The 25,648-nt window shown below is 41.7% G+C and overlaps 1 protein-coding gene across 1 annotated transcript in view; it reads right to left on the reverse strand.

The window, feature by feature from the left end:
- The window catches only part of SHROOM3 (shroom family member 3), a 166,627-nt gene that overhangs the window by 37,479 nt on the left and 103,500 nt on the right, over positions 1–25,648 (reverse strand). Inside the window, exons 3-4 of the mRNA XM_072745539.1 lie at positions 23,583–23,711; positions 5,467–5,598 (exon numbers count right to left, since the gene is read on the reverse strand). Coding sequence (XP_072601640.1) covers positions 5,467–5,598; positions 23,583–23,711 — 261 coding nt within the window. The remainder of the gene's footprint in view (positions 1–5,466; positions 5,599–23,582; positions 23,712–25,648) is intronic.

Genomic DNA, 25,648 nt, shown 5'->3' on the forward strand with positions numbered 1-25,648 from the left:
AGAAAATGCTGGGCTAAATAAATTAACTCTATTTGCTATAAGACTTCTGAGTCTTTCATAAACTATTGTTCATGTGATGTTCTAAAAGGGAAATATACTAAATAGTGTTTTCTAAATTAATTTGGTTCTGGGAACTTTTTTCCAAGGAGCATCTAATGGATTATTTTTTTTTAATTAATTTTTATTGGTGTTCAATTTACCAACATACAGAAAAACACCCAGTGCTCATCCCGTCAAGTGTCCGCCTCAGTGCCCGCCTCAGTGCCCGCCACCCATTCCCCTCCACCCCCGCCCTCCTCCCCATCCACCACCCCTAGTTCGTTTCCCAGAGTTAGGAGTCTTTATGTTCTGTCTCCCTTCCTGATATTTCCCAACATTTCTTCTCCCTTCCTTTATATTCCCTTTCACTATTTTTTTATATTCCCCAAATGAATGAGAACATACACTGTTTGTCCTTCTCCGATTGACTTATTTCACTCAGCATAATACCCTCCAGTTCCATCCACGTTGAAGCAAATGGTGGGTATTTGTCATTTCTAATTGCTGAGTAATATTCCATTGTATACATAAACCACATCTTCTTTATCCATTCATCTTTCGATGGACACCGAGGCTCCTTCCACAGTTTGGCTATTGTGGCCATTGCTGATAGAAACATCGGGGTGCAGGTGTCCCGACGTTTCATTGCATCTGAATCTTTGGGGTAAATCCCCAACAGTGCAATTGCTGGGTCGTAGGGCAAGTCTATTTTTAACTCTTTGAGGAACCTCCACACAGTTTTCCAGAGTGGCTGCACCAGTTCACATTCCCACTAACAGTGTAAGAGGGTTCCCTTTTCTCCGCATCCTCTCCAACATTTGTTGTTTCCTGCCTTGTTAATTCTCCCCATTCTCACTGGTGTGAGGTGGTATCTCGTTGTGGTTTTGATTTGTGTTTCCCTGATAGCAAGGGTTGCAGAGCATTTTCTCATGTGCATGTTGGCCATGTCCATGTCTTCCTCTGTGAGATTTCTCTTCATGTCTTTTGCCCATCTCATGATTGGATTGTTTGTTTCTTTGGTGTTGAGTTTAATAAGTTCTTTATAGATCTTGGAAACTAGCCCTTTATCTGATATGTCATTTGCAAATATCTTCTCCCATTCTGTAGGTTGTCTTTTAGTTTTGTTGACTGTATCCTTTGCTGTGCAAAAGCTTCTTATCTTGATGAAGTCCCAATAGTTCATTTTTGCTTTTGTTTCTTTTGCCTTTGTGGAAGTATCTTGCAAGAAGTTACTGTGGCCAAGTTCAAAAAGGGTGTTGCCTGTGTTCTCCTCTAGGATTTTGATGGACTCTTGTCTCACATTTAGATCTCTCATCCATTTTGAGTTTATCTTTGTGTATGGTGCAAGAGAGTGGTCCAGTTTCATTCTTCTGCATGTGGATGTCCAATTTTCCCAACACCATTTATTGAAGAGACTGTCTTTCTTCCAGTGGATAGCCTTTCCTCCTTTATCGAATATTAGTTGACCATACATTTCAGGGTCCACTTATGGGTTCTCTATTCTGTTCCATTGATCTATGTGTCTGTTTTTGTGCCAGTACCACACTGTCTTGATGACCACAGCTTTATAGTACAACCTGAAATCTGGCATTGTGATGCCCCCAGCTATGGTTTTCTTTTTTAATATTCCCCTGGCTATTCAAGGTCTTTTCTGAATCCACACAAATCTTAAGATGATTTGTTGTAACTCTCTGAAGAAAGTCCATGGTATTTTGAGAGGGATTGCATTAAATGAGTAAATTGCCCTGGGTAACATTGACATTTTCACAATATTAATTCTTCCAATCCATGAGCATGCAATATTTTTCCATCTCTTTGTGTCTTCCTCAATTTCTTTCAGAAGTGTTCTATAGTTTTTAGGGTATAGATCCTTTACCTCTTTGGTTAGGTTTATTCCTAGGTATCTTATGCTTTTGGGTGCAATTGTAAATGGGATTGACTCCTTAATTTCTCTTTCTTCAGTCCCATTGTTAGTGTATAGAAATGCCATTGATTTCTGGGCATTGATTTTGTATCCTGCTGTATGAGTTCTAGCAATCTTGGGGTGGAGGCTTTTGGGTTTTCTATGTAGAGTATCATGTCATCGGCGAAGAGGGAGAGTTTGACTTCTTCTTTGCCAATTTGAATGCCTTTAATGTCTTTTTGTTGTCTGATTGCTGAGGCGAGGACTTCCAGTACTATGTTGAATAGCAGTGGTGAGAGTGGACATCCCTGTCTTGTTCCTGATCTTAGGGGAAAGGCTCCCAGTGCTTCCCCATTGAGAATGATACTAATGGATTATTATCCATGGAACAGACCTTGGTAAACAAATATTATAGGGCGGGGGCTTTTTATGTCTTGTTCAGCATTATACCCCCAGGAACTAGAAATCATCTGAGATGTTGTACTGGTTCTTTAGCATTTTGATACTGTTATTTCAGCCTCCTCTGAGGGGGCTGGATTACATGACTTTCCTAAATCTCTTCTGAAATACTTTATTTTTTTTTAAGATTTTATTTATTTATTCATGAGAGACACAGAGAGAGAGAGAGAGAGAGAGAGAGAGAGAGAGAGAGAGAGAGGTGCAGAGACACAGACACATAGCAGGCTCCATGCAGGGAGCCCGATGTGGGACTCGATCCTGGGACTCCAGGATCAGGCCCTGGGCCGAAGGCAGGCGCTAAACCGCTGAGCCACCTGGGCTGCCCCTGAAATACTTTATACTGAGGACCGTTTTGTAAGAGTTCTGTAGGACCGCATAAAGACCGGGAGCCGGGCCTGACAGGAGCCAGCTAAAATATAGGTTCAGTGAAAGTCTTATCTAAACCAGCTTGCAGGCAGTTAAAATCACTTGTCCTGTGCTTCCCGCTTCCTCAAGCTCCCTGATTCTCATGCTTCTTAATGAGAAACAGATCCAAAAACTCAGGACAGAGATTGGGTTTCTAGAACTAAAGGAAGGCTGTCAGAGGGATGCCAATCACCTGGTTTGGCATATCAGACCACTAGATGCCACTGTGCTCCTCAGAAATGTGCCTGAAGCGCTTCTCCACTGACAGCCGCCTAGTCAGGCCCTCTGAGCAGCACAGAGTTGGGGTGAAGTCATCTGCCAGAGCTACAAGCCTGCAGCGTGGACCGAACAGACCACAGGGTGACCTGTGCCAGGGAAGAAAATACTCAGGTCTGTAGCCCTGCAGGTAATGTGAGCTTGCTTTTCTCCTTGTACTCCCTACATCCCTTGGTGCAGATGGTCAGGCGGATCTGTCCTGAAGCTTGCATTTAGAAGGCACTGGGATGGATCACCTGCCTCAGCCCCTCTGGAGGTTGGGAGAGGATGGAGAAAATGGGAAGTGCAGAAACACAGCCTTCAGAGTACTGCACTTCTGATGCCAGCTCCAATTGTCCTCCAGTAGTGAACTCTCTTGGAAGTCACCAAGTTCCTGGGTGCAGCTCTTCTGAGCACTGATTGCAGTAGTCTTAACTTCTGCCCATGCTTTTTAGGTTACAGCATGACCAGATTTAGGGACTCCTGTGGTTAGGTGTTGGGAGGCTCCATGGAGCCGCATTGTTTAGGAGCACTCTACTAATACACAATTGCATTGTATGTGCGCGCTGGCTGGTGCCCATTCACCTTGAAACTGATGATCAGGTTTCACTGTGCCTCTGATAAGTCTTCAGCCTAATTATTGTAATTGTCATAATTATTGAGTGCCTATTATATTCCAGGGACTGCACTAAATGTTTTACATGTTTTACTTAGTCTTCACTATGGTCCAGTGGGATACATATTATTAATTTCACTTTACAGACAAGAAAAACAAGATCAAAGAGGTTAAATGTTTTGCTTAAGCTCATCTAGTAGGTGGTGAAGCTGGGATTTAAACCTAGGTTTGACTTAAAAGCCCAAGTACTTTCCAACAAGTTTCTTTTCTTCTCTACATCTAACCTTCCAAAGGCCCAGAGAGTAAAAGTGCTGAGCCTGGTGCAGGTGGCGCCCTGCTGAGAGGCAAGAATAAATTCAGGGTTATTAGAAGGGACACAGGCAAGGGAGAGAGTGTCTATAACAAAGAGGGTCACCAGGAGATTCTTTTCTGTGGCCTGAAGCCTATCTTGATGTGCTGAGAACCATGGCCATCAGTGAGAAGTCTAGGAATTGGCCCTTGATTTGAGCAGACATGAGTGTTAAGGATTCTGAGTCCTGGCCTTGCCAAATGTGGAGCCACCATCTGTTAAGTAATCCTTCCAGAAGTCATACCCCTCTCCCATTTGACCCAACAGTACTTGCATCTCATTTGCATGTAGGGCCCATATTCTCTTGACCTTCCCTTCCCTGCCATTACCCTTATGTAGGCACTTTCAAAAACTCTGAAGCAACAGAGTAACTCCCTGGCACCAGAAGATGAATCGTAATTTCCATGGATTCTGAATTTGTAGTAAATATAGGAGATTCCTGAATGAGTATTTTCATGTGTGTGGTGGTCAAATTTGGCTTCCTTCTCCCCAGTCCCCCTCAACTGTGTCAGGTCTGATTACTACAGTAAATCCCTTCTCCCATGACACTGGTGGAGGCCCTGCCTGAATGAACCCTGACTGATACGACGACTAGAAAAGCAGAGGAAGTATAACTAGTAGTTAGTTATATGCAATGGCTGTGACCCCTGGCTTGAGTTTGAGTCTGGACTTAGGTCCTGATCAGTTGTTTGACCTTGGACAAATTATTTCTCCAACCTTCAATTTCCTGTTCTGTAAATGAGATTAAGAATATGTGTCTGTTGGGGATCCCTGGGTGGCTCAGTAGTTTAGTGCCTGCCTTTGGCCCAGGGCGTGGTCCTGGAGCCCCGCATTGTGCTTCTTTCAAGGAGCCTGCTTCTCCCTCTGCCTGTGTCTCTACCTCTCTCTGTGTCTCTCATGAATAAATAAATTCTTAAAAAAAAAAGAATATGTGTCTGTTTTACAGGCAGAGATGAAGGTGTGGAGTATCACATGAGATCATGTGCACACTGAGCAGCCCTAAGTGTATTAATTGTTTGGGTTGGAGTTAAGTTGGATAACTGGCCTTAACAGAAGGATAAAACAAGTGGGCAGTTCAAATACAGGAGTAAAATCATTCAGTAAAAAGCAGATACCTATTTGGCTAAGAAGGACATTAAGCACTGAGGGAAAAAGTTTGTCAGTTTTTCTAATAGTGTTACAATGTGTAATTGAGAAATGTCTGAGAATGGACAGATCCTGCAATTAACTCAGATGGTCTCCCTCTGTGCCAGTCTGTGCCAGCCCAGGATACGAAGGTAACGTATATATTTGGTGTTTCAAGAGGAAGGTGATGGGTAGAGAGGTTTAATACTCGGGGTGAGTGTAAGAAAACATTTTTAAAACAGAAGAAAATGTTCCTTTCCGGGAACAAGACCTCTAAAAGAAGAAAAGCCCTGAGTCTCAGCTGGGGTCACTTACCTAGAATGGTATCTCTGGGGCCAAGGACTGCCAATCGTGCCCGGAGTTATTTGCATCATGCTGACATCTGGTTGGTTTTCCTCAAATTTGGTTAAATGCCAAGAGTGAAGTCGGCCTGCAGGGTCACTGCGCCTGGGGAGATACAGGAGAGGGACCTCTCAACATTAGGAGCATTCTCAGCTGAATTTCTTCACTGATGTGATTTATAGATTTAAAAGCAGAGACTGCTATATCCTTAGAGGTCAAAAATAATAAATAATGGAAAGTAGCTTACCACTTATTTCTCTTACTAACCATTGCTGTTCTCTGCTTTATTAATATTTTTATTTTATTTTCATTTTGATATAATTTCAGACTTACATAAAAATGCAAACTGGTACAGTCACTATGGAATATAGTATAGAGCTTTCTTTTAAAAATTAAAAATAGAACAACCATATGATCCAGCAACCTCACTTCTGGTGTATATCCAAAGAAACTGAAATCAGTATCTCATAGATATATCTGCACTCCCACATTTACTGTAGCATTACTTACAAGAGCCAAGATATGGAAACAGCCTAAATGTCTATCAACTGATAAATAACCAAGGAAGATGTGGTGTACACACACACACACACACACACACACACACACACACACACAGGAACATTATTCAGCTATGACAAAGGAGATCGTGCCATTTGCAACAACCTGGATGAACCTTGAGGGCATAATGCTAAGTGAACTCAGGCAGACAGAGAAAGATAAATATATGATCTCACTGCTATGTGGAATCTAAAAAAGACAAACTCAGAATAACAGAGTAGAGTGTTAGTAGCCAGGGGCTGGGGAGTGGGAGATGTGGTCAAAGAGTACAAACTTCAGTTATAAGATTTACAGGACTGGGGATCTAATGTATAGCATGGTGATTTTAACTAATAATACTGTATTATATACTTGATACAGTTGCTAAGAGAGTAGATCTTAAATGTTCTCACTGCAAAAAAGAAACTGTAACTATGTGACAGGATGGAGGTGTAGAAGCTAATACTATGGAGGGAATCATTTTGCAATTTATAAATATAACCAAAAATTACATTGCACACCTTAAACTTATACAGTAGTCTTTACCAATGGGGGAAAAATCCTCACCTATCCTTCAGCTAGATTCCCTACATATTGACATTTTATGCCAGAGTTGCCTCTGCTTATCCATATATAAAAATGGGAGCAATAATTCCTCCCTCCCTCCAAGAGACTTTGTGTGGATATATGGTAAAAAGCTTTCTGGGGATTTTGAAGTCCTCTGTCATATCCTGATGCTGGATAAATTACATTCTTTTAATTTCCTGGTAAGAACTACATAAAAATTAGCAGTTACCTCAGTGTTAATGCTGCTCTACACTACATGGTATAAACAGCAAGATGCTCTAGAAAATAGTTTTTCAATTTGCAAGTCACTGACTTCAACTCTTAAATATCCTGCCCTTATAACAAAAAGAGTTGACAGAGCCAAAGGGAAAAAGTGGGTGTCCTTCAACTGCAATACTGAAGAATAAGTTTGGTAAGAAGAACTACACTACTATAGATGGTTTGAGTCAGGAGGGAGTGACTGTGCCTTATTTCTGGCAAAAAAAGTGAGGCGAGCCATCAGGAATTTCATGCTAAAAACTTCTGCACGCTAGGACTGTAGGGGAAATTTTCTGCAGTTTAAAAACGTGTATGAGAAGCAGGATACACTGGATACACTAACAATAAAGCTATAAGGACATCCACCTATTTCTTTTCTATGAAAAAAAGTATTAGCTTATGTTATATCAATAAAAACTCATTCCTCTGATACTAGTAAAATTTTGAAAATAAGTATATCAGAATAATACTAGCCCAGGTGTCAGACATGGGTTCTCACCCAGACTTTATTAACTTGCTGTATGACCCCGTGTAAATTATTTTTTATATGAACAAAGGCTTAGGGAGGAGAAGTAAAGACATTAAGCAAAGAGAGTGTATTAACCTCATTTTAATCTGAAGCAACTCTAAAAATCTGTAAGAGAGTATGGAAAACATGCCAAGAGAGAGAGAATCCTTCCCCCAAAATACACATATTTTTTCTGAAGACAGGTTGTGGTGATAGGAAAATGATCTTGTGTGAAGCAAGGGATATAGTCCCAAAGGATTTTTAGCTGGCAGTAAATGCTTATTGAAATGAAGGAACATTTAGTCATTCAGACTAATGTCTATATTGCTACAGCAGCCAAGGAAAATGACAAAAATTGAAATTTCTCTTGATAAAATGCTGGGATAGAAAGTAGCTGAAATGTAGCTGCAGGTTTTCAGCTCTGCTATCAGAAAAACCTGGGTTCTAATCCTGATCCCTAAAATCCAAAAGCTAAACTGGTGGTAAGTTTCTTAAAAAAAAAAAAAAGATTTTGGGGATCCCTGGGTGGCGCAGCGGTTTGGCGCCTGCCTTTGGCCCGGGGCGCGATCCTGGAGACCCGGGATCGAATCCCACATCAGGCTCCCGGTGCATGGAGCCTGCTTCTCCCTCTGCCTGTGTCTCTGCCTCTCTCTCTCTTTCTGTGTGACTATCATAAATAAATAAAAAAAATTAAAAAAAAATTAAAAAAATTTTAAAAAAAGATTTTATTTATTTATTCATGAGAGACAGAGAGAGAGACAGAGACAGAGACAGAGAGAGGCAGAGACACAGGCAGAGGGAGAAGCAGGCTCCATGCAGGGAGCCCAATGTGGGACTCGATCCTGGGACTCCAGGATCACGACCCGAGCTGAAGGCTGCACCAAACCTCTGAACTACCTGGGCTGCCCGGTGGTAAGTTTCTTAACCATTCTGAGCTTCCTCATTTAAAAAAGGCAGATTATCATAGAACCTATTGGTAGGGTTTTTGTAAGATTAAAAATGAGCTAATATACCTGGCACATAGTAGAGCTCAATAAATGTTAAGTATGATTATCTTCAGTTATTCACTATTAAGAATTGGTGAAGACTAAAGAGCAGGGAGAAAGCCCATCAGAGAGATCTACAATGCAGGACAAGAAAGGGGAGACAGAAGCTGGGAGTGAATGCTGGAGATGAGTGAAATGGGCAGGAACTATTGATGGTGATGAGTCACCCACCTCTGAGGATCCCAATAAGGTACTGAGAGTAGGTAATTAGAGCAGAGAATTACTGTGCTCACAGCCTGAAGGACCCTGGCCACAGTGAAAAAGCAGGGAACTGCCAGGGCAGTGGCTATAACATCTAGTCAGGGAGGCATACCCAGGCCAAGATGGAATAGACCTTGCCCACCTGGAAGCTAGGAAAGCAAGCAAGCAAGTAGTAGCACAGCCTTGGGCGAAAGAGATGAAGTAGGGTGCAAACTCAAGAGACGAACAGTGGAAGGCAAAATATTACAATATGTCTGGCTTCTTGCTCCATGCTTCTCTAATCCCCATAACAGGTCCCAGGTGAACCATATCTCTGGGTGCAGCACTGGTCCAAAGTTGAACCTGCCCTCTTCTCAGAAGGGACATCAGGGAGCCCCAGTGTCTCAATGGCTCAGTGTCTTCACAGTTTGGCATTCTTGCTGCTAGCCTCACTGTAACCTTGGACGTGCAGCCCCACAGAAAGTAGGTTCCTTGCCCAGTTCCTTGAAGCCAGGCCACCTCCCTTGAGCCCCAGTTCCTTGCTGAGATTCCTGCTTGATCTTCCAGTTTTGCTCAGTGATTAGAAATCCTTTCTGGTGCCCTAAGCTCCTTAGAAGCTGGCCCAAACCACATAGCCGTAAGTCCCACAGCCAGGATTCAAACCCGGTTACCCAGAACACTTCAGATACTCCACAGATGCTGCTGAGTAACCATACAGAGCTTGATGAAAAAATATGAAGTCTCTTTAGTATGAGGCACTTGGAGACACTTCATACAGGTCCAAATGATCAAAATGGGTCCAAAATTCATAAGGAGAAAGAATAAACTGTCCTCTTCCTGTCTCGCATTCTGGTGACCTCAGTGAGAGTTGTTGGCAGGACCCCTATCAGAAGTAGAATGCTAGCTAGCTAGCCCTGTGACCAGGGCCTGGCTTTGAGAAGTCAATGGGTGCAGCCGAAGGGCGAACTCAGCCTGACACCTGAGGGTGGTAATGCTGGGGATGACTCTTCAGCAGCTTCGACCACCAACCGTATCTGACCATGTCTACCTAGAAAGACTGGGAGCTGACAAATCCTTCCCACTCAAGAGAAATGGACAGGCCTGATAAATTCCACAGGCTCCACAGAAATATCCCTCTTCTAGCCAGCAAATGAGGCATGAGCTACTGTTCACTGATAATTTCAGGGGTTCCAGAGAAGCTCTCTAGTCTGAAATCTCCCAGGAAAGAAGAGGGGAGGTGCCCCAAAGCTCAGTATAGCTCCCTGAGCCTCACATATCCATTGGTACACTACCTTCATGAAGGATCAGACATCTTCCTGAGAGTTCTGGATCAGACTCTCAAGTGCACAAGAGGCTATGCATAGAACCGTGGAGACAACTGGAGCTGTTGTAAGTGAAGACATTTTTTTCTTTGTGCTTTAAAGACAACAGCAGGGATCCCTGGGTGGCGCAGCGGTTTAGCGCCTGCCTTTGGCCCAGGGCGCAATCCTGGAGACCCGGGATCGAATCCCACGTCGGGCTCCCGGTGCATGGAGCCTGCTTCTCCTCTGCCTATGTCTCTGCCTCTCCCTCTCTCTCTCTGTGACTATCATAAATAAATAAAAATTAAAAAAAATAAAGACAACAGCAAAGCTTTTTTAAAAAATGTAACCTATCCAGACCTTTCCTCAGTTTCTTTCCCATTCTTTCAGGGGACATCCTGGGAGACTTTCTTTCTATATCCCAGCTAGCACCCGGGATACAAAGAACTACAAAGTAGCATTAGACCCAGGTAATTCACAATATAGAGGACAGGCAAGTTAACTATGAGATGGGTTCATAATACAGACCTTTATCTACTTTATCACAAGATGCTTGATGAATGCAGAGGAGGGACTCATAACACTATGGGCTTAGGTCAAAAAAGCTTCACTTTTACCTAAATCATGAAAGATTTTCTAGATGGAAGAGGTTGAGAAAAGGAAGGGAAGGCCATCCAGCTAGAAGAAATAGTAGGATAAATACAAGGAAATGTGCAAGCACATGGTGAAACAACTCAAACTGGGAAAGAGATGATGAGTAAGGGGAAGAACAGATGATAAAGATGAAGGTGAAGAGGTAGGAGGGGCTCGTTCTTAACAAACTTCACTAAAGGGTTTGGAAAGTATCCACAGGAAGCCACCAAAAAACCTTAGCCAGGGAGGGGCATGTTCAAATATGGGTATCAGTAAGATATTGCCAATAACAAGGAGAATAAATTTGAGAGAGACGAGATTGGAGGCCAGGGTAAGAGAGAATAAGAGGGCCTGGCACTAAGATGATGGGCAGTGAACCAAAAAAGAATGCTCAGCTGGCAACTACTTGGATGTATGTGGTGTAGAAGGGAGGATAGCCATGGAGGAAGGACGGTGTTTGTTCCCAGCTTGAGCTAGAATGATAATTAAATTAACTTCTATAAAGAACCATTAGGGGACAACTGGATGGCTCAGTCGGTTAAGCACCTGCCTTTGGCTTGAGTCATGATCCCAGGGTCCTGGGATGGAACCCTGCTATGGAGTCCCTGTAGGGTTTTCAATGGAGGCAGAGGGTCTAGAGGACTGAAGTCTGGGTTACATTTAGAAATTAGGAGTGGGGGATCCCTGGGTGGCTCAGCGGTTTAGCGCCTGCCTTCGTCTGGAGGCGTGATCCTGGAGTCCCGGGATCGAGTCCCACATCGGACTCCCTGCATGGAGCCTGCTTCTCCCTCTCTCTGTCTCTGCCTCTCTCTCTCTCTGTGCCTCATGAATGAATAAATAAAATCTTTAAAAAAAAAAAAAAAGAAAGAAAGAAATTAGGAGTGATAAGGCACATGGCCTTAGAGAAAAGGCAAGTTGCTTAGGGAGAGTGCACAGGGAGACAAAGGATGTAGTTTAACAATGGGTCTTAGAGAATCATTACAATTTAGGGGAGAGGAAGCCAAAGCAAAAGCCTAAGGAAAAGCTTCCAGAGACATAGGAGAATATAAAAGAGTACAAGAGTTCCACAGGTTCCTAGGGGAGAGAATAAGGAGGTGGAACTTCAACCATTCCAACTGCTACAGAGAAGGCAGTCTGAGGAGGGTGAAGGCATGTGCAGTGGTTTTGACAACTAGTAAAGTCTTTGCCGTGGAACTGCAGGGGCAGAAGCCTGACTATGGTGAAGTAAGAGGTGAATGAGAGATAAAATGGGAATGGCAAGGGCAGATCATTCTTTCAAAAACTTGGCTCTAAAGGGGAGAAAGAGGGTGGTAGCCACAAGTCTGGAGGAGATCAGGGAGGGAAAGGTTTTGTTCTTGCTGTTTTGTTTTAAACAGAAGTTTGAGCAAGTGTATGTGAGACAGGCAACTTCAGGATATGGGACAAAGAGAATGACACTCCTCAGGACTCATGACGAAGTAGGAAAGGATGGCATTTTAGAGCGCATGCGGGGAGTATGACTTTATTTATGTGGCAGTAAAGCCAGTTCCACTGAAATAAGAAAGAAGGAAGGAAGGGGCAGCCCCGGTGGCTCCGCGGTTTAGCACTGCCTGCAGCCCAGGGTGTGATCCCCCACGTCAGGCTCCCTGCATGAAGTCCGCTTCTCCCTCTGCCTGTGTCTCTGCCTCTCTCTCTCTCTCTCTCTCTCTCTCTCTCCTCTCTGTGTATTCCTTATGAATAAATAAATAAAATCTTAAAAAACAATTTACAAAAAAGAAGGAAGTAAGATGTTGATGCTCCTAAGCATGAAAGAGAGCAGGGTGGGAGGAAAATTGGAGAGACTTCATACCCAATGTCCTCTATTTTCATTATGATGCCAGAAGAGGGAAAAGTGAGGGGTTGATGTGGAAGGTTGGGGTTTAAGGAACATAACAGTGAGGACTAGAAGAGTTGAAATTTGATGAGAGATATTTAAAAGAATTAATGACTAAGATATGGTCCTGCCCTTAAGGAGCTTACATCCAGGTAGGGAGACCAAATGAAGTTAATTCCTCCAGTAAAGATAAAATAAGTGTCCAAGACTTGCAATGCCAAGATAGGAAGCCCAAACTGGGGAGCTTTTTTCTCCCCAAGTTAGAAGTAACTATCTGTTCTAGGGTGGAGTGTCAAGTCTCCTCACAGGCCTCAAACATAAAGAACAGAGAAATCTTGAAACAATCAAAAGGTCCTAAAAGAAAAAAACAAAGACACGTGTTGGGAAAAGGCTTCAGAGATAAGATATATATCTTATATATAATATAAGATATATATATATAAGATATATATATATATATGATATATGATATATGATATATGATATATGATTCTTCCACATGGACAGATAAGTGACAAAATGAGGGAAAAGAACAATGAAAAAGAGGATCTAAATCTAGCCCACTGAGGTACCTGGTGGCTCAGCGGTTGAGCATCTGCCTTTGGCTCAGGGCATGATTCCAGGAGAGTCCTGCATCAGGCTCCATGCGAAGAGCCTGTTTCTCCTTCTGCTGTGTCTCTGCCTCTCTCTCTCTGTGTCTCTCATGAATAAATAAATAAAATCTTTAAAAAAAATTAAATGTAGCCCACCAAATCTCACATTTTGTTAGGGGGAATATATATCAGCACAACCTGAGAAAGAACAGTTTGGCAACATCTAGAAATAATTTTCAAATAACATATCTATAAAAAGATTGAAAAAAAGAGCTAAATGCTCATCAGTAGCAGGGTAGTTAAATCGTTGCAGTACAACACATACAATAGAATACATTTATGGTCATTAAGAGAATGGAGTAGCTCTATACATATTAGCATGTAAAGATCTCCAAAGTATATGGTTAGAGGATGACAGTAAGGTGTAGCACTGTGAGTACAGTATGCTGCAGTGTGGAAGGGAAAAATATACATAAGCCCTTATGTGTTTATTCATGGAAACAATATTCTGGACTGAAATTAGAAACAATGACTGCCTCTGAGGAGGAAAACTTATTTTTCACTGTATTTCCTTCTATAACTTATGAATTGTGTACCATGCACATGTATTACCTATTAAAAAGCACAGTTTCTCAAAATTAGCCTCTCATTTTAAAAATATATTACATTGTATCTTGAGATAACCAAAAAAGTCAAATAGCTGTTTGCTGACTTTTTCAGTGATGCAAATAATTTAATAAACCTTCCTAAAGAGCACAGCATGCTTTCATATTTCGGGATCACTTTGATCTTTAAGAAGATAGGGAAATACTTTCCTAAAGGGCATTACATCATGAGCCTATCCATAAGAGCCAAAAGACGATTTAATTTTAAAATTTGAGTAAACCCAAGTTTTGCTTGTGGGTGTAATTCAAACAAAGCCCTTTTGTTGCATTCCTAACCACAAACAAGGAAGCTCAACTGTGTGGGATGGGTCGGCTGATGAAACTGGAACTAGCAAGTGACATGATGTCCTTCTTAGATGATTCTGCCCTACACAGGTATGTGTAGAATACAAAGCAGACTACCAGCACTACCACATAAAACATCATATTTTCTAATCCACTCACTAACCCACCTACCTGCCCATCCATCATCAGTTTAGAGCACAATATGTTTTAATAGATGACCAAGTCCAACTTAACAAGGTTCTGGTCTTAACCATCCCCCATAACCCCAATATATCACCTGCTACATAATATATTCTGTAAATTAGGTCTATTTGAATTAAGATGTTATGGATGTGGGTTAAGGGTCTTCCTGATATACTCACTGAGCATTATATGCTTGGCCCAGGGAAACATATGCTTCCTAAAGTTCTTTTTGTGTGTCTCTGCTATTTCCCCCCTATTTTTCCTCATCTATTTTTAAAATTATAAAGTACTTCAATCATATATAAATGAATTCAAATTAATATAAGGAACACCCATGTATTCATCACCAAAATTAATCAAATCTTTATATTTTCCTATTATTTAAGTACTCTTTTGGATAGGTAATCATATAGTTGAAAGATCAAAGTCATTGAGATTGCTTACTCCATGTTTTCCAGCCTCTGCCCTCCATTTCTCTTCAGTACTTAGAGCTTCCTTGTGCCTTGTTTTCCTTTTAGCTGCCTCATATTCCCTTGTGTGAATATACCCTATTTATTTAACAAGACCCTTTTTGTAGATACTTTTTGATTTCCAGTCTTTTGCTATTACAAATAATGCTTTAGTGAATAACCATGCCCATACACTGTTTTCTATCTATGCTGACATATCAGGGCAGAAATTCCCCGAAGTAGAATTGTTAACTCAAAATTGGCACTTGCAGTTTTGACAGTTAATGCTAAATTGCCCCTTTCATACTTTAAAGAGGAAGCAGGGCAGCCCCGGTGGCCCAGCAGTTTAGTGCCGCCTTCAGCCCAGGTTGTGATCCTGGAGACCCCAGATCGAGTCCCATGTTGGGCTTCCTGCATGGAGCCTGCTTCTCCCTCTGCCTGAGTCTCTCTCTCTCTCTCTCTCTCTGTCATGAATAAATAAATAAATAAATCTTTAAAGAGGGAGCAAACTCAATGCAAACAATTAAATGTCACTGTACAAGTAATTTTTGGTGGAGGTGGGGGGAGATTATATCTTTAGTATGGTAGAACAGATGATCTGAACTACAGTGCCTATTTAGGCATTTCCTGTCTACAGGACAATGATAAGCTTCAAATACTGATGGCAAAAATATTTAGCAATTGAAAACTATGACCCAGCCAAGCTACACTGAACTGTACTCATAACATTTGTTTCATTCTATAGATCCAGATGGAACTCTCTGCAATAAAAATTACCCTTTATTGAAATATGTTTTCTACATGTTCAGAGGACACAGAAAAGCTCTAAAAATTCTTAGAGTCGAAAAAGCCTATGATCTTCAAAAAAAACAAGGTGGTAATTGTGCATTAATACACTGCGGCGAAGACACTGTTTTTGAGAAATCCTTGAGACCCTCCCCACCTTAAAAGCATTCCTAGCCTCTAGTTTCTAGGACTATAGGGCTCTTCAAGGCTGTATTTCAGATTTTTTTGCATTTACAGAAAAATCCAAGCAAAATTTTCTACAGCTTTTATAATTGTCTCACTAACATCTGTGTCATAAACAAGTGGTTCAGTGGGTAGAAAAGTATGCATTAGATAATATAACTCCATAGCAACACAGTCCTTTCTGGAAAGAGAAGTTCTTTTTAAATGTCACATCCTGATAATATGCCCTGGGGACTTTTGGCTTTAACAACTGAATCACAAGTAAGAGTGAAGTGTGCTAACAGATGGACAAAAGCCTCTAACATCTAAAATTTGCATAAAAGATGAAAAACCTTTTCTAGTTAGATGCTTTACCCCATTCCTCACACCTTGTCCAAACACGCTTTTACTACTTGTTTATCTCTTCCCCACTCTCTATTCTGACACATTTTAAGAAAGATTTAAATTTTATTGATGACCAAAGAAAACTATTATCGTAAAGTAGAGGGACCAGCAATGGGGGTGGGTGCTTTTCACTTAGTCACCAATGGGTGATGGTGTTGTAATGTCTTTTTCTCAATATCCCTCTCTTTCTACCTTCCTCTCAACTCTGAGGACTCAGAATAGTCAACTCTCCTTCCCACACTTCAATGTTTGCATATAAATCATGGCAGAAGTTGACGCAAACACCATAACATCTCTGATCCTTAAGAGCATTCATTTTGTCTTTTATAGACTTTAAAAATTCAATGACAAAAAATAGCCTAAGTTCTAATTATCAATAACTTAGTCTTCTCAAATCTCAGTTTGCAATTTGGATATCTTACTTGTTGGAAAAGGAAGGAGGCACTGGATTTTACCAATTTCTTCAAAGAGCCGATATTATGATTTTAGAATTTTATTCTCCACTTCTCTGTGCCATAGAATATGTTGCTGGAGCTCAGATAAGAGAAATCACTTTTATGCTGGTTTGTTTTTATCTTCCACACACAGACACCCACAAACATATTCTTGGGGATTTCAGAGAGGGTTAGATAGTTGCAGGGAACTAGAAATATTATGTGCACTTGAATTACTGCCCCCTTTTAAGAAGAAGCTGCGTGGGGGCTCTGCCGGAGGACTCCTGTGGATAAATCAGAAGCAGTTCATCAGGGCATAATGAAAAGGTTTGCATGGCTCTTCCCCTCCACCCAACGGGCTGCAGGGCTGAGGGGCAGGGGGGGATGGGTATCCTATGACTGTAGCTGGAAACCCTCCTCCTCCTTTAGGTATAAACCCACACAAGATTGTCCTTTGAGACTTTAAAGGAGTCCAAATACCAACCAAGATATTTCAAAATTAAGCTAATTAATTTTTATACAATGCCAGAGCATAAATCGAATTTGCCAAAACAAGTGAAGAAAGGTTTTTTTTTTTTTTTTAAGATTTTATTTATTTATTCATGAGAGACACAGAGAGAGGGGCAGAGACATAGAGGAAGAAGCAGGCTCTTTGCAGGGAGCCTGATGTGGGACTCAATGCCCTGAGCCGAAGGCAGACACACTCAAGCGCTGAGCCACCCAGGCACTCCTGGTTTGGTTTAGTTTGTGAGGCAAAAGCCTTACCTTTTAGAAGTTACATTTTTTCCAACCACCATTCCATTAAACAAAAACAAATGGATGGCCCCTAAACCTCCAACACCAAAGAAACTGAATTCTCTTTTGGGGTAGGTTTGATGTGTTGCATCAAATCACTCCTAGTTCACTCTTGTCATGTAGAGAAAGAGGCCACAAACAAGCAACTGAAGGAACAAGAAAACAAAGCAAGGGACAGAAAGAATTCATTTTAGAGAAAAAACCTTCAACAGTGGTCAAAAGAAGAATCTATATCTTTAAATCATATCAGAAAGGGATTGTTCACTAAGAAAGCTTTTACATATTATAGAAACATGAATGAAAAGAAGACAGAAGCTGAGAACTTTAAGGACACTGGCTCCAGCTTCTCAGCATCTCCCTATCAATATTTTCATAATAAATTTTACAGCAGTTTAACCACCACCATCACCCACACATAACCTGACACTGGTCAAAGAGAAAATAATACAACTCCGAAGAATGCTTCTCCTTTATTAACTTTCAAATGAAAGGATGCCAAATTAAACTTGAAAAACCAGCCCTGTGATCCCTCCTCTCTGTGTGTTTTATAATATAAGCAGTTTGTATTTTCTTTTTTACCTTTTACATAGTATAATAATGATGAATTCCTCCAGTAATAAATATTCAAATCACCCTGAGATCTAGAACGTTACCATGAGTGACGCACCCACCTATGACTGACGCACCCACCTATTCTTTCCGTGCCATATGTTCTTTTAAGTTATACTATCCCTAGACGCAAGCACTGGCATTAAGCATAGCTCTGAACGAAAACTCTGAATCAAGATGATATAAGAATAAAAACTGATTCAAATTATTGTGAATAGGGAAAAGATAGTCAAGTATTTATACCTTCAGTTCCATAATATACAACCAGCAATCTCAATAAACCCTTCTTTTCATGTAAATTCAAAGTTCAATAAGAAGACCACACCTTGTCTTTAGAATTGAGAATGTATTCACAGGTTCCTTCTCTTCAAACAAATGCTGGCAATGAGAATAGAGAAGAACTTGGCTGTTAGTACATGGATGGCCATTCCTTTTGAGAAATAGGAATAGTTACTGTGGAATTCCCCCAGGGAAATGGGGAAGCAAAACCAAGGAGTTCACACAAAGCAATTGTTAATCTGAATGAGATAAAAAGCCACTCCAAATATGCATATCATAAGAATTATGGTGACTGTATACAGAGGAGAGAGAATGATTGAAAATTCCCATGCAGAAATATTAACAGTACTGAATTAAATGGGTGCCCAAATAACAAGAATTTTCTATGACAATTTAGAGAAACAGGCTTAAACTTAACCTGTGGTTATTTTGCTTTATAAACAGCTATAGTACAACATCAAAAAGACAGCTGTGAAAGGCTTCACAGTAGAGAATCCCGCAATGAAAATGCTGAAGTTTTTTCCCCACAATAGTAGTGGACTTACCTGGTGGCAAACAGAAGCATCCTAGAAAACAACCCTCTGGCCAACTGCACGTCATATTCAGGGGTGGGATAAAAAGCCATTTTGCCCTACTACTGCTCTCTCCGCTCCCAACAATCCCCTGTGCTTCCCGTCAGGGAGAACCGCCCTGAACTCAACTCTCCAAGCGTGCAGCTGGGTGGGACTTTCATTCCCAGGCACCTCTGCAAATTGGCCAATTAAAACCCAATTCCTGCCAAATCAGAGGGGAAAAGGTAACCCTTGGTAACTTTTCCTGAGAAGAACTAGCATCTGAGACAATAGCACGCAGCTTAGAAATGCTAGAATTCCATTTTGTGGGCAGGAGGAGGAGGAAAACAAGGAAAACCATCTGCTGATAAAGTGCATCAAACTGGAATCAGGAAGTTTCCTTGAATGATCTCTGCCAAACCCGCACCCTCCTCCACATGCAAAAATGCCACTGTCTGCAAAACTGTGTTAACTGCTTTAAACTTCCCACAGTTTGGAAGGCTACTGAAGCAGAGGTCCAAATCAACATCTACTAAACCTTAGGAGGTCTTCCACTGACTTAGTGTCACCAGGACAAAACTCACTGCCAAGGGAAGTGCAAAGTGCCAGGTGAACTATCCTCACTGCTCAACTGAGAATGAACTAGGGGTCAAAACCTGAGGTTCTATTATGGATTTGTTTAGATTTACTTTACACAGCATAGACCACCATGCTGTAAATGCTTAAGTAGATGAGATAGTCATTGTAATGATGGTGGTAACTGGTGGGGGAAGGGATGAGACGTTTACAGGGGAAAGCACTAGCTCAGGAAATCCTGAGTTTTAAGCTGAAACATTTTGTTTCCTTTACCAACTCACTGAACTACCCTGGCCTAAGGCTTGGCAAATCTTATGGAGATGTTTCTATTAAGATAAGTGAGATCACAGGATTCCTACTGACAATTTAGGGTAAGAGAGCATTCAGGGGTCTAAGCAGGAAGGGAAGGATGGGTTCAGATCTGTGGGCCACCAAGAGTTTCTCTTCCTAAACCTGGTTTCTTGGCTGGTCCCTGTCTATACCTGGGGAAGATGGAGTTTCTTGCTTTTACTCTTTCATTTTACTCATACATAAATGAAAAAAATCCTTCCTGGCTATTTTCTCCACAAAAAAAGGAACTATCTATAACTATGACCCATTACACTTGGCTTATGCGGTAGCACTTTTGAATTCCAAAATCTGTGACCTGTCACAAATGAGACCTGCTCAACTCTGACTACTAACCTCCCAGCTCAATACTTGGAAGACTCCTAAGAAGCTGGTAAACACATCATTTCTGCATAAGACATCAGCACCTCATCCCTTTCCAAAATTCAAGACAGGATTTAGACCAGACCCAGCCTGAAAGAGCTTCCAATGACCAAAACTAGAATAATGTAAGTGATAAAATAACAGTAGCACTGGATTACAACCCACAGAATAAAATAAATGTGCAAGAGTCCTTGTGGATATAAACAGTTAAAATAAGAGGGAAAAGAGACAGCTCTTCCTTACAGAAAAATTCCAATTAATAAATGTAGAAGGAATGAAGAAAATATAAACTCATCTTAGAATATTATAGTAATAAATGTTGCAGGGAATGTACCCACCAATGGAGAAAGTTTGAGGAGAAACAAGGATATTTACATAGCCTCAAAGTAATCTCCTCCAAGATATTTATCAATTACAAAGAGACAACTATACAGTAGAGAAATCTGGCAGACTTCATGTCAACCAAATAATCAAGGTTGATATCATTAGGAATAAAACATGCTGACATGTAGTCCCTGATAGGACGTGCTAAGAGGGATGCATCGCTTCAGTGGTATTCTTGCCAAAAATGTATAATGTCAATCTAACCATGAAACAACATCAAACAAATCCAAATAGAAAGCATCCTACAAAATAACTGGCGCATAATCTTCCAGTGTGTCAAGGTCAGAAAAGACCTGGAAATCCTGAGGAAATATCACAGATTAGAGGAAACTAAGGAAACATGACAAATACAACATGGCATCCTAGAACAAAAAAGGGACATTCATAGGGGGAAAAATGATAAAATCTAAATAAAGTCTACAGTTTATAAGCCTTAGAGTCTGTAGTTAATAGCATTTTACTAATGCCAATTTCATAGTTTTGATATTTGGACTATGGACATAAAAGATGTTAGCTTTGGGGAGAGCTAGGTGATAGATGTAGCGGAAATCTTTGTACTATTTTTGCAACTTTCTTATGAGTCTACAATTATTTCAAAATAAAAAGTAAAAACCAAAATGGGCAGGATTTAGGATCAGAGTATAATTGGATGAGAACCACTCCAATTTCCAAGGTCAGTCCTTACATCAATGACACTTGGGGTGCAGAGAGCTCTTCCTCTAGAAAAGAGGAAGCAGATTGTTGTAGGGGCTTACAACAAATATAATTGTGGAGACAAGACACAGGAAAAATTCCTAGAGTATACCGAGTTACAGGGATAGGAGTGGAAACAATGCATGCAACTATGTAACATATAAGTCATGACTTTTAAAAAAGGCAATTGCTTGCTGTATACTCCCTTCTAGTCTCCCTTCACACATAGCACCGTTGGCCAGCTTTGACCATGCTGGTGAGGGCAACCCCAGCTTGTTTTTTTTTTTTTTTCCCCAGCTTGTTTTAAAGACAGTTTCTTCATGGATAGAACACCATCTAGATACACAATTAGGTTCATTTGTTTTATCCAATTGTTAAAGATTGCTTTATAAAATCTTTCGTTTCAAGTTCAGACTCAAGTCTGTGTGATTCCAGTGCTCAAGTAGGCATGTTCACTCCATCTCTGCTCTTCTTGCCCTTATCACCCTGGCTCATGGTACCATAGTTATCCCCAAGTGCCCCACTGACAGCAACTCTGAAGTCACACCCCCTTTAATCTTTCTCCTCCCTTCTCCCATCTTTGTTATCAATCTGCCTCCCAAATTCATCTCAAATCTCATTTCATCTCTTGTCCCCTCACTGCTTTGCCTGGTTCATTTTCTGATCATTATTCTTTGCTGATCATTTTCCTCCCTGGCAACTGTAGTAACTTCATAACTACAACTTTCCGGTCTTGAGTACATTGGCTACACAGCCCTGTGGAGTCTTGCTAAGTAGAAGACTCTGGCTCTCTACACTGTGATGACCCAAGGAGGCTGAAGGGCATAGTCCTGAGGGCTCTGCTGCTTCAGGCTGTCCCTGGAACAGGCTTTGCCAGCTAGCTGCTTTGTAGCCAGAGCCCTCTGCCAATCTAACCTGTCCTCTCTTGGTATCTTCAAACTTCTTTTGGATCTTTTGTTCAGATGAAATCTTACAGATAACATTAATGTAGACACCAGATACAAGTGTTGTTTTTATTATGTAAAACAACAAATACTTTAACGTATAGTTGCATATCCATAAACAGGAATAGCTATGTAAATCCAAATCTACAGTGTTTACTTCCTTATAATGCAAGTCAACCTGTCTATGAGAAAGAGCCTGCAAACTGAAATCAGGATAATTGAGAACAACCATAATCAACACTTGTTCAGTGTTTGTGATGTGCTAGGCACTGCCTCATGTACTTTATGAGTATTCAGTCTTTCAGCACTTTCAGCAACCCTGTGATTCGTTATTAAACTTGTCTTACAGATTGGAAACTAGGAGTTTGAATACCACACCTGAGGTTACACAGAAGTGGCAAAACTGCAACATGAGTTCTAGGTGGTCTGATTCCACGGACCCCATCCTGCTCTGTATATTACACTGCCTTTCATGCTGGCGCACAGACTTACGTGGTCATGCACGGAACGAAAACCACAACATCGTCACCATTCCACCTGACATTACCTCACTGTCCTGACATTTGGTTCTTGCTCCCTCTGGGCAGGCTCTGTACTAAGTGCTTTGAGTATCTTAGCCTCGGTGAAATTCCCACAGTTTTACTATAAAGTACGTCATTATGCTGACTGTCAAGACATCTGCTAGCTCAAACTGAATTTGAACCCACCACCTCCTAGTTGAATACTAGTGACCTCAAAGGCCCGGCATGGGGGCTTGATGAGGAAAGCAAAGGCCTGGCATGTCTCCAAGCACACAGTAGCTGAGAGAAAGCATAGGTACGTAGCTGCAAATGTTGACTGGGCTAACTTCATAATATTATCTCAGGACATTCCTCAATTAACAGATGACAAGAAAAGTTTTAAATGATTATCAGTTCAAAGATGAATTAATCTTGCTGTATAATTTGACACAATAGTCATTTCCAGAGTGTTTAAGACGTTGGTTGGGTATATGACTTCGAGTGTTTTTAATTATAGTTTTAAAAACAGTTGTGGATGTCTTTTTAAAAAGATATCTGAGGGGATCCCTGGGTGGCTCAGCGGTTTAGCGCCTGCCTTCGGCCCACGGCGTGATCCTGGAGTCCCGGGATCTAGTCCCACATCAGGCTCTCCACAAGGAGCCTGCTTCTCCCTCTGCCTGTGTCTCTGCCTCTCTCTGTGTGTCTCTCATGAATAAATAAAATCTTTAAAAAAATTAAAAAATAAATAAAAAGATATCTGAGGGGTGCCTGGGTGGCTCAAGCAGTTAAGTGCCTGCCTTCGGCTCAGGTCATGATCCCAGGGTCCTGGGATAGAGCCCCGTGTCATGTCGGGCTTCCTGCTCCTTGGGGGGCCTGCTTCTCCCTCTCTATCATCCCCCCTGCTTGTGTTCTCTGATTCTGTCAAATAAATAAAATATTTAAATAAATAAAAAATAAAAAGATACCTGAACCAAATGATTTGTGGGAGCCCCACAGGACCTCCCAGGAACTTTAGGGATTTTCAGAGCCTAGTATGAAAACTGTCATGAGTGTAGTCTGAGCTTCTAGCAGACCTCCCTATTCAGCCCCTCCGGACCTCACTCACTAGACTGTATCTTGGCCAGCCTTGCCCCCAGTTGCCTTTTCCAGCAGTCACGTCCCTCTTCTGAACTGCTCGGCACAGACCTCTGTGCCTCTTACCTGTTCTTCGGCCGAAGCTTAACTCCTCCTAACCATGCTGCTTTCCTATGCTGGGGGTCAGAGGCGAGGTCCTCTGGGCAGGAGTCAGATGTGTCCGTACCTGCAGGGCCCAGGTCTCCACATGCATCTCTGGCAAAAATAGGAAAATGGGAAGCTGAGCATGATGGTGTTCGTGGGAAGGGGGCACAAAGGAATCAAGAAAAATGCATGAAAATTAACCATGGAGTTAGAGCAAAGCGATAGAGCTAAGTGCAGAGTTGTCAGCCTGCTCCCACTAAAGTGCTCTGCCCAAAAGAAGGCAAATCTGCTACTGAGGGTCTTCATCCTTTCCTATCTATGTTTCTGTGAAGCAATATAGTGTACTTCTCGATCTCAGAATACCAGGTTTCCCAACCAAGGGGGAAGAAAGAGACATGATAATGAAGATGAACTCCCCCTTATAATTCAGCCTCCATTGGTAAATATGTGAGAGACTGGACTCACTGAAGCAAGTGTCAGACACAGTGGTTCTCTGAAACGCAGTCCCTACTTGTGTCCCTTCTCAATTTCATTTTAAGAAGAATAACCCCCAAGTGGAGCAGCCCTCCTCTGTTCAGCAGGTGGCAGCTCAGAATAATGTGCCAACTCTTGAGCCCAAGCTATTTCAGATTGTCTAGATTCCACTGTGCTGGAGGCAAGCCTTTTTATGTGTCCATTTAAATCCGTCCCCCCACCCCCAGTCACAAACACCATTCCCTTAACACTTTTCCTCCATACTCCCAGGCAGTCAGAGAAAAATTTTAAGCCTTGTGCAGCCAATGTGTTCTGCTACGACAACAGCTGCATTTCTTCTCCTTAGGAGACTCTCAGCTCCCGAATTTCCAAATGCACAACTTTAAGGCCTCCTCTTGATCAGACAGTCGCCTGCATAAGCCTCTAAAGCAGATTTGTTCATTGTTTCACTTTGCTGTGTACCAGTGGTGTGTTTTTGGTGTCTGTCTTTGAGAACCTTTCTGAGACTCTGAGAACCTGCACCCCCACACACATCCCATGAGCAAGAATCTGGAGAAGATGCAAATGTGTGCTATTTCTCCTCCGCCTGAGCCTCAGGGGAGAAGCGGTGGGATTATCAAATGGCCATTCATTTCTTTTATTTCAGGACCTGGAGGGAGATGACCAGGGAATTTCCATTTCTTAGTTATGCTTCCACAGCTAAGCACCATCATCCCCCTTTCTGTACATTACTTTGCTCATCAAATTTAGGATGCCTGGCTTTGAATGTAGTCAGTGTAAGCCTGAGCTGGAGCCACGTCTGGAGGCGTGGCTGAGGTTCTGTCATTCATGAACTGAAAGACATTGGGCAAATGCCCTCTGAGCCTCAGGCTCTGCATTGTTCTGTACAAGTAAGAGGGCACAGCCTGGCTCTGAAGCCAGCACCCCTGCACTGGAGTCCTGGCTCTTCCTGCTGACTAGTCTGTGACTCTGTCCTCCCGGTGCCCCAGTCCTCTTATCTCTGAAATGGGTGTAAAAGAACACCATTTTTCAGGGAGCTATTGAGAAGCTTAAACCAATTCAGATGAAGCACCTGGAATAGAGCCTGGCACATATTCAGCGTTCAGCAAATTAGCCAATATTATCATGCCTATCTTCCAAAGTTGCTTGTAAGGTTTCTAGATAATGTCTATTAACTGTCTAGCATACTGCCTTCACGTGGTATATACTTAATTATTCTCATTATCATTTTACTGCAGTAAATGATAGTAGAGCTTCTTTCTGCTAAGATGTTACACAAAATAGACACAACTAAAAAGACCTAATCTGTGCTGGAAATAATAGCAAGAAAAGCTCTGGCCACAGAGTTAACATGCCAAAGCCTTTTGCAGATTTCATCATGTGGTCCCCAATTGGGATGACTCCTATAAACCCTCAGAGGGACCAAGCCCTCTAGCTTCAACAGGGGCAGAAAGTAGGTTCATGATATCTCACCATCCGATGTGTGAATGTAAAGATTACATGGATGTAAAGAGCACACCCAAGACCACCCACTGGTATAATTCATTCTGATAGCAAGCTTTCTTTTCCGTTCT

The sequence above is a fragment of the Vulpes vulpes genome, unplaced genomic scaffold (genome assembly GCF_048418805.1).
Source record: "Vulpes vulpes isolate BD-2025 unplaced genomic scaffold, VulVul3 u000000899, whole genome shotgun sequence".
Taxonomy (NCBI): Eukaryota; Metazoa; Chordata; class Mammalia; order Carnivora; family Canidae; genus Vulpes; species Vulpes vulpes.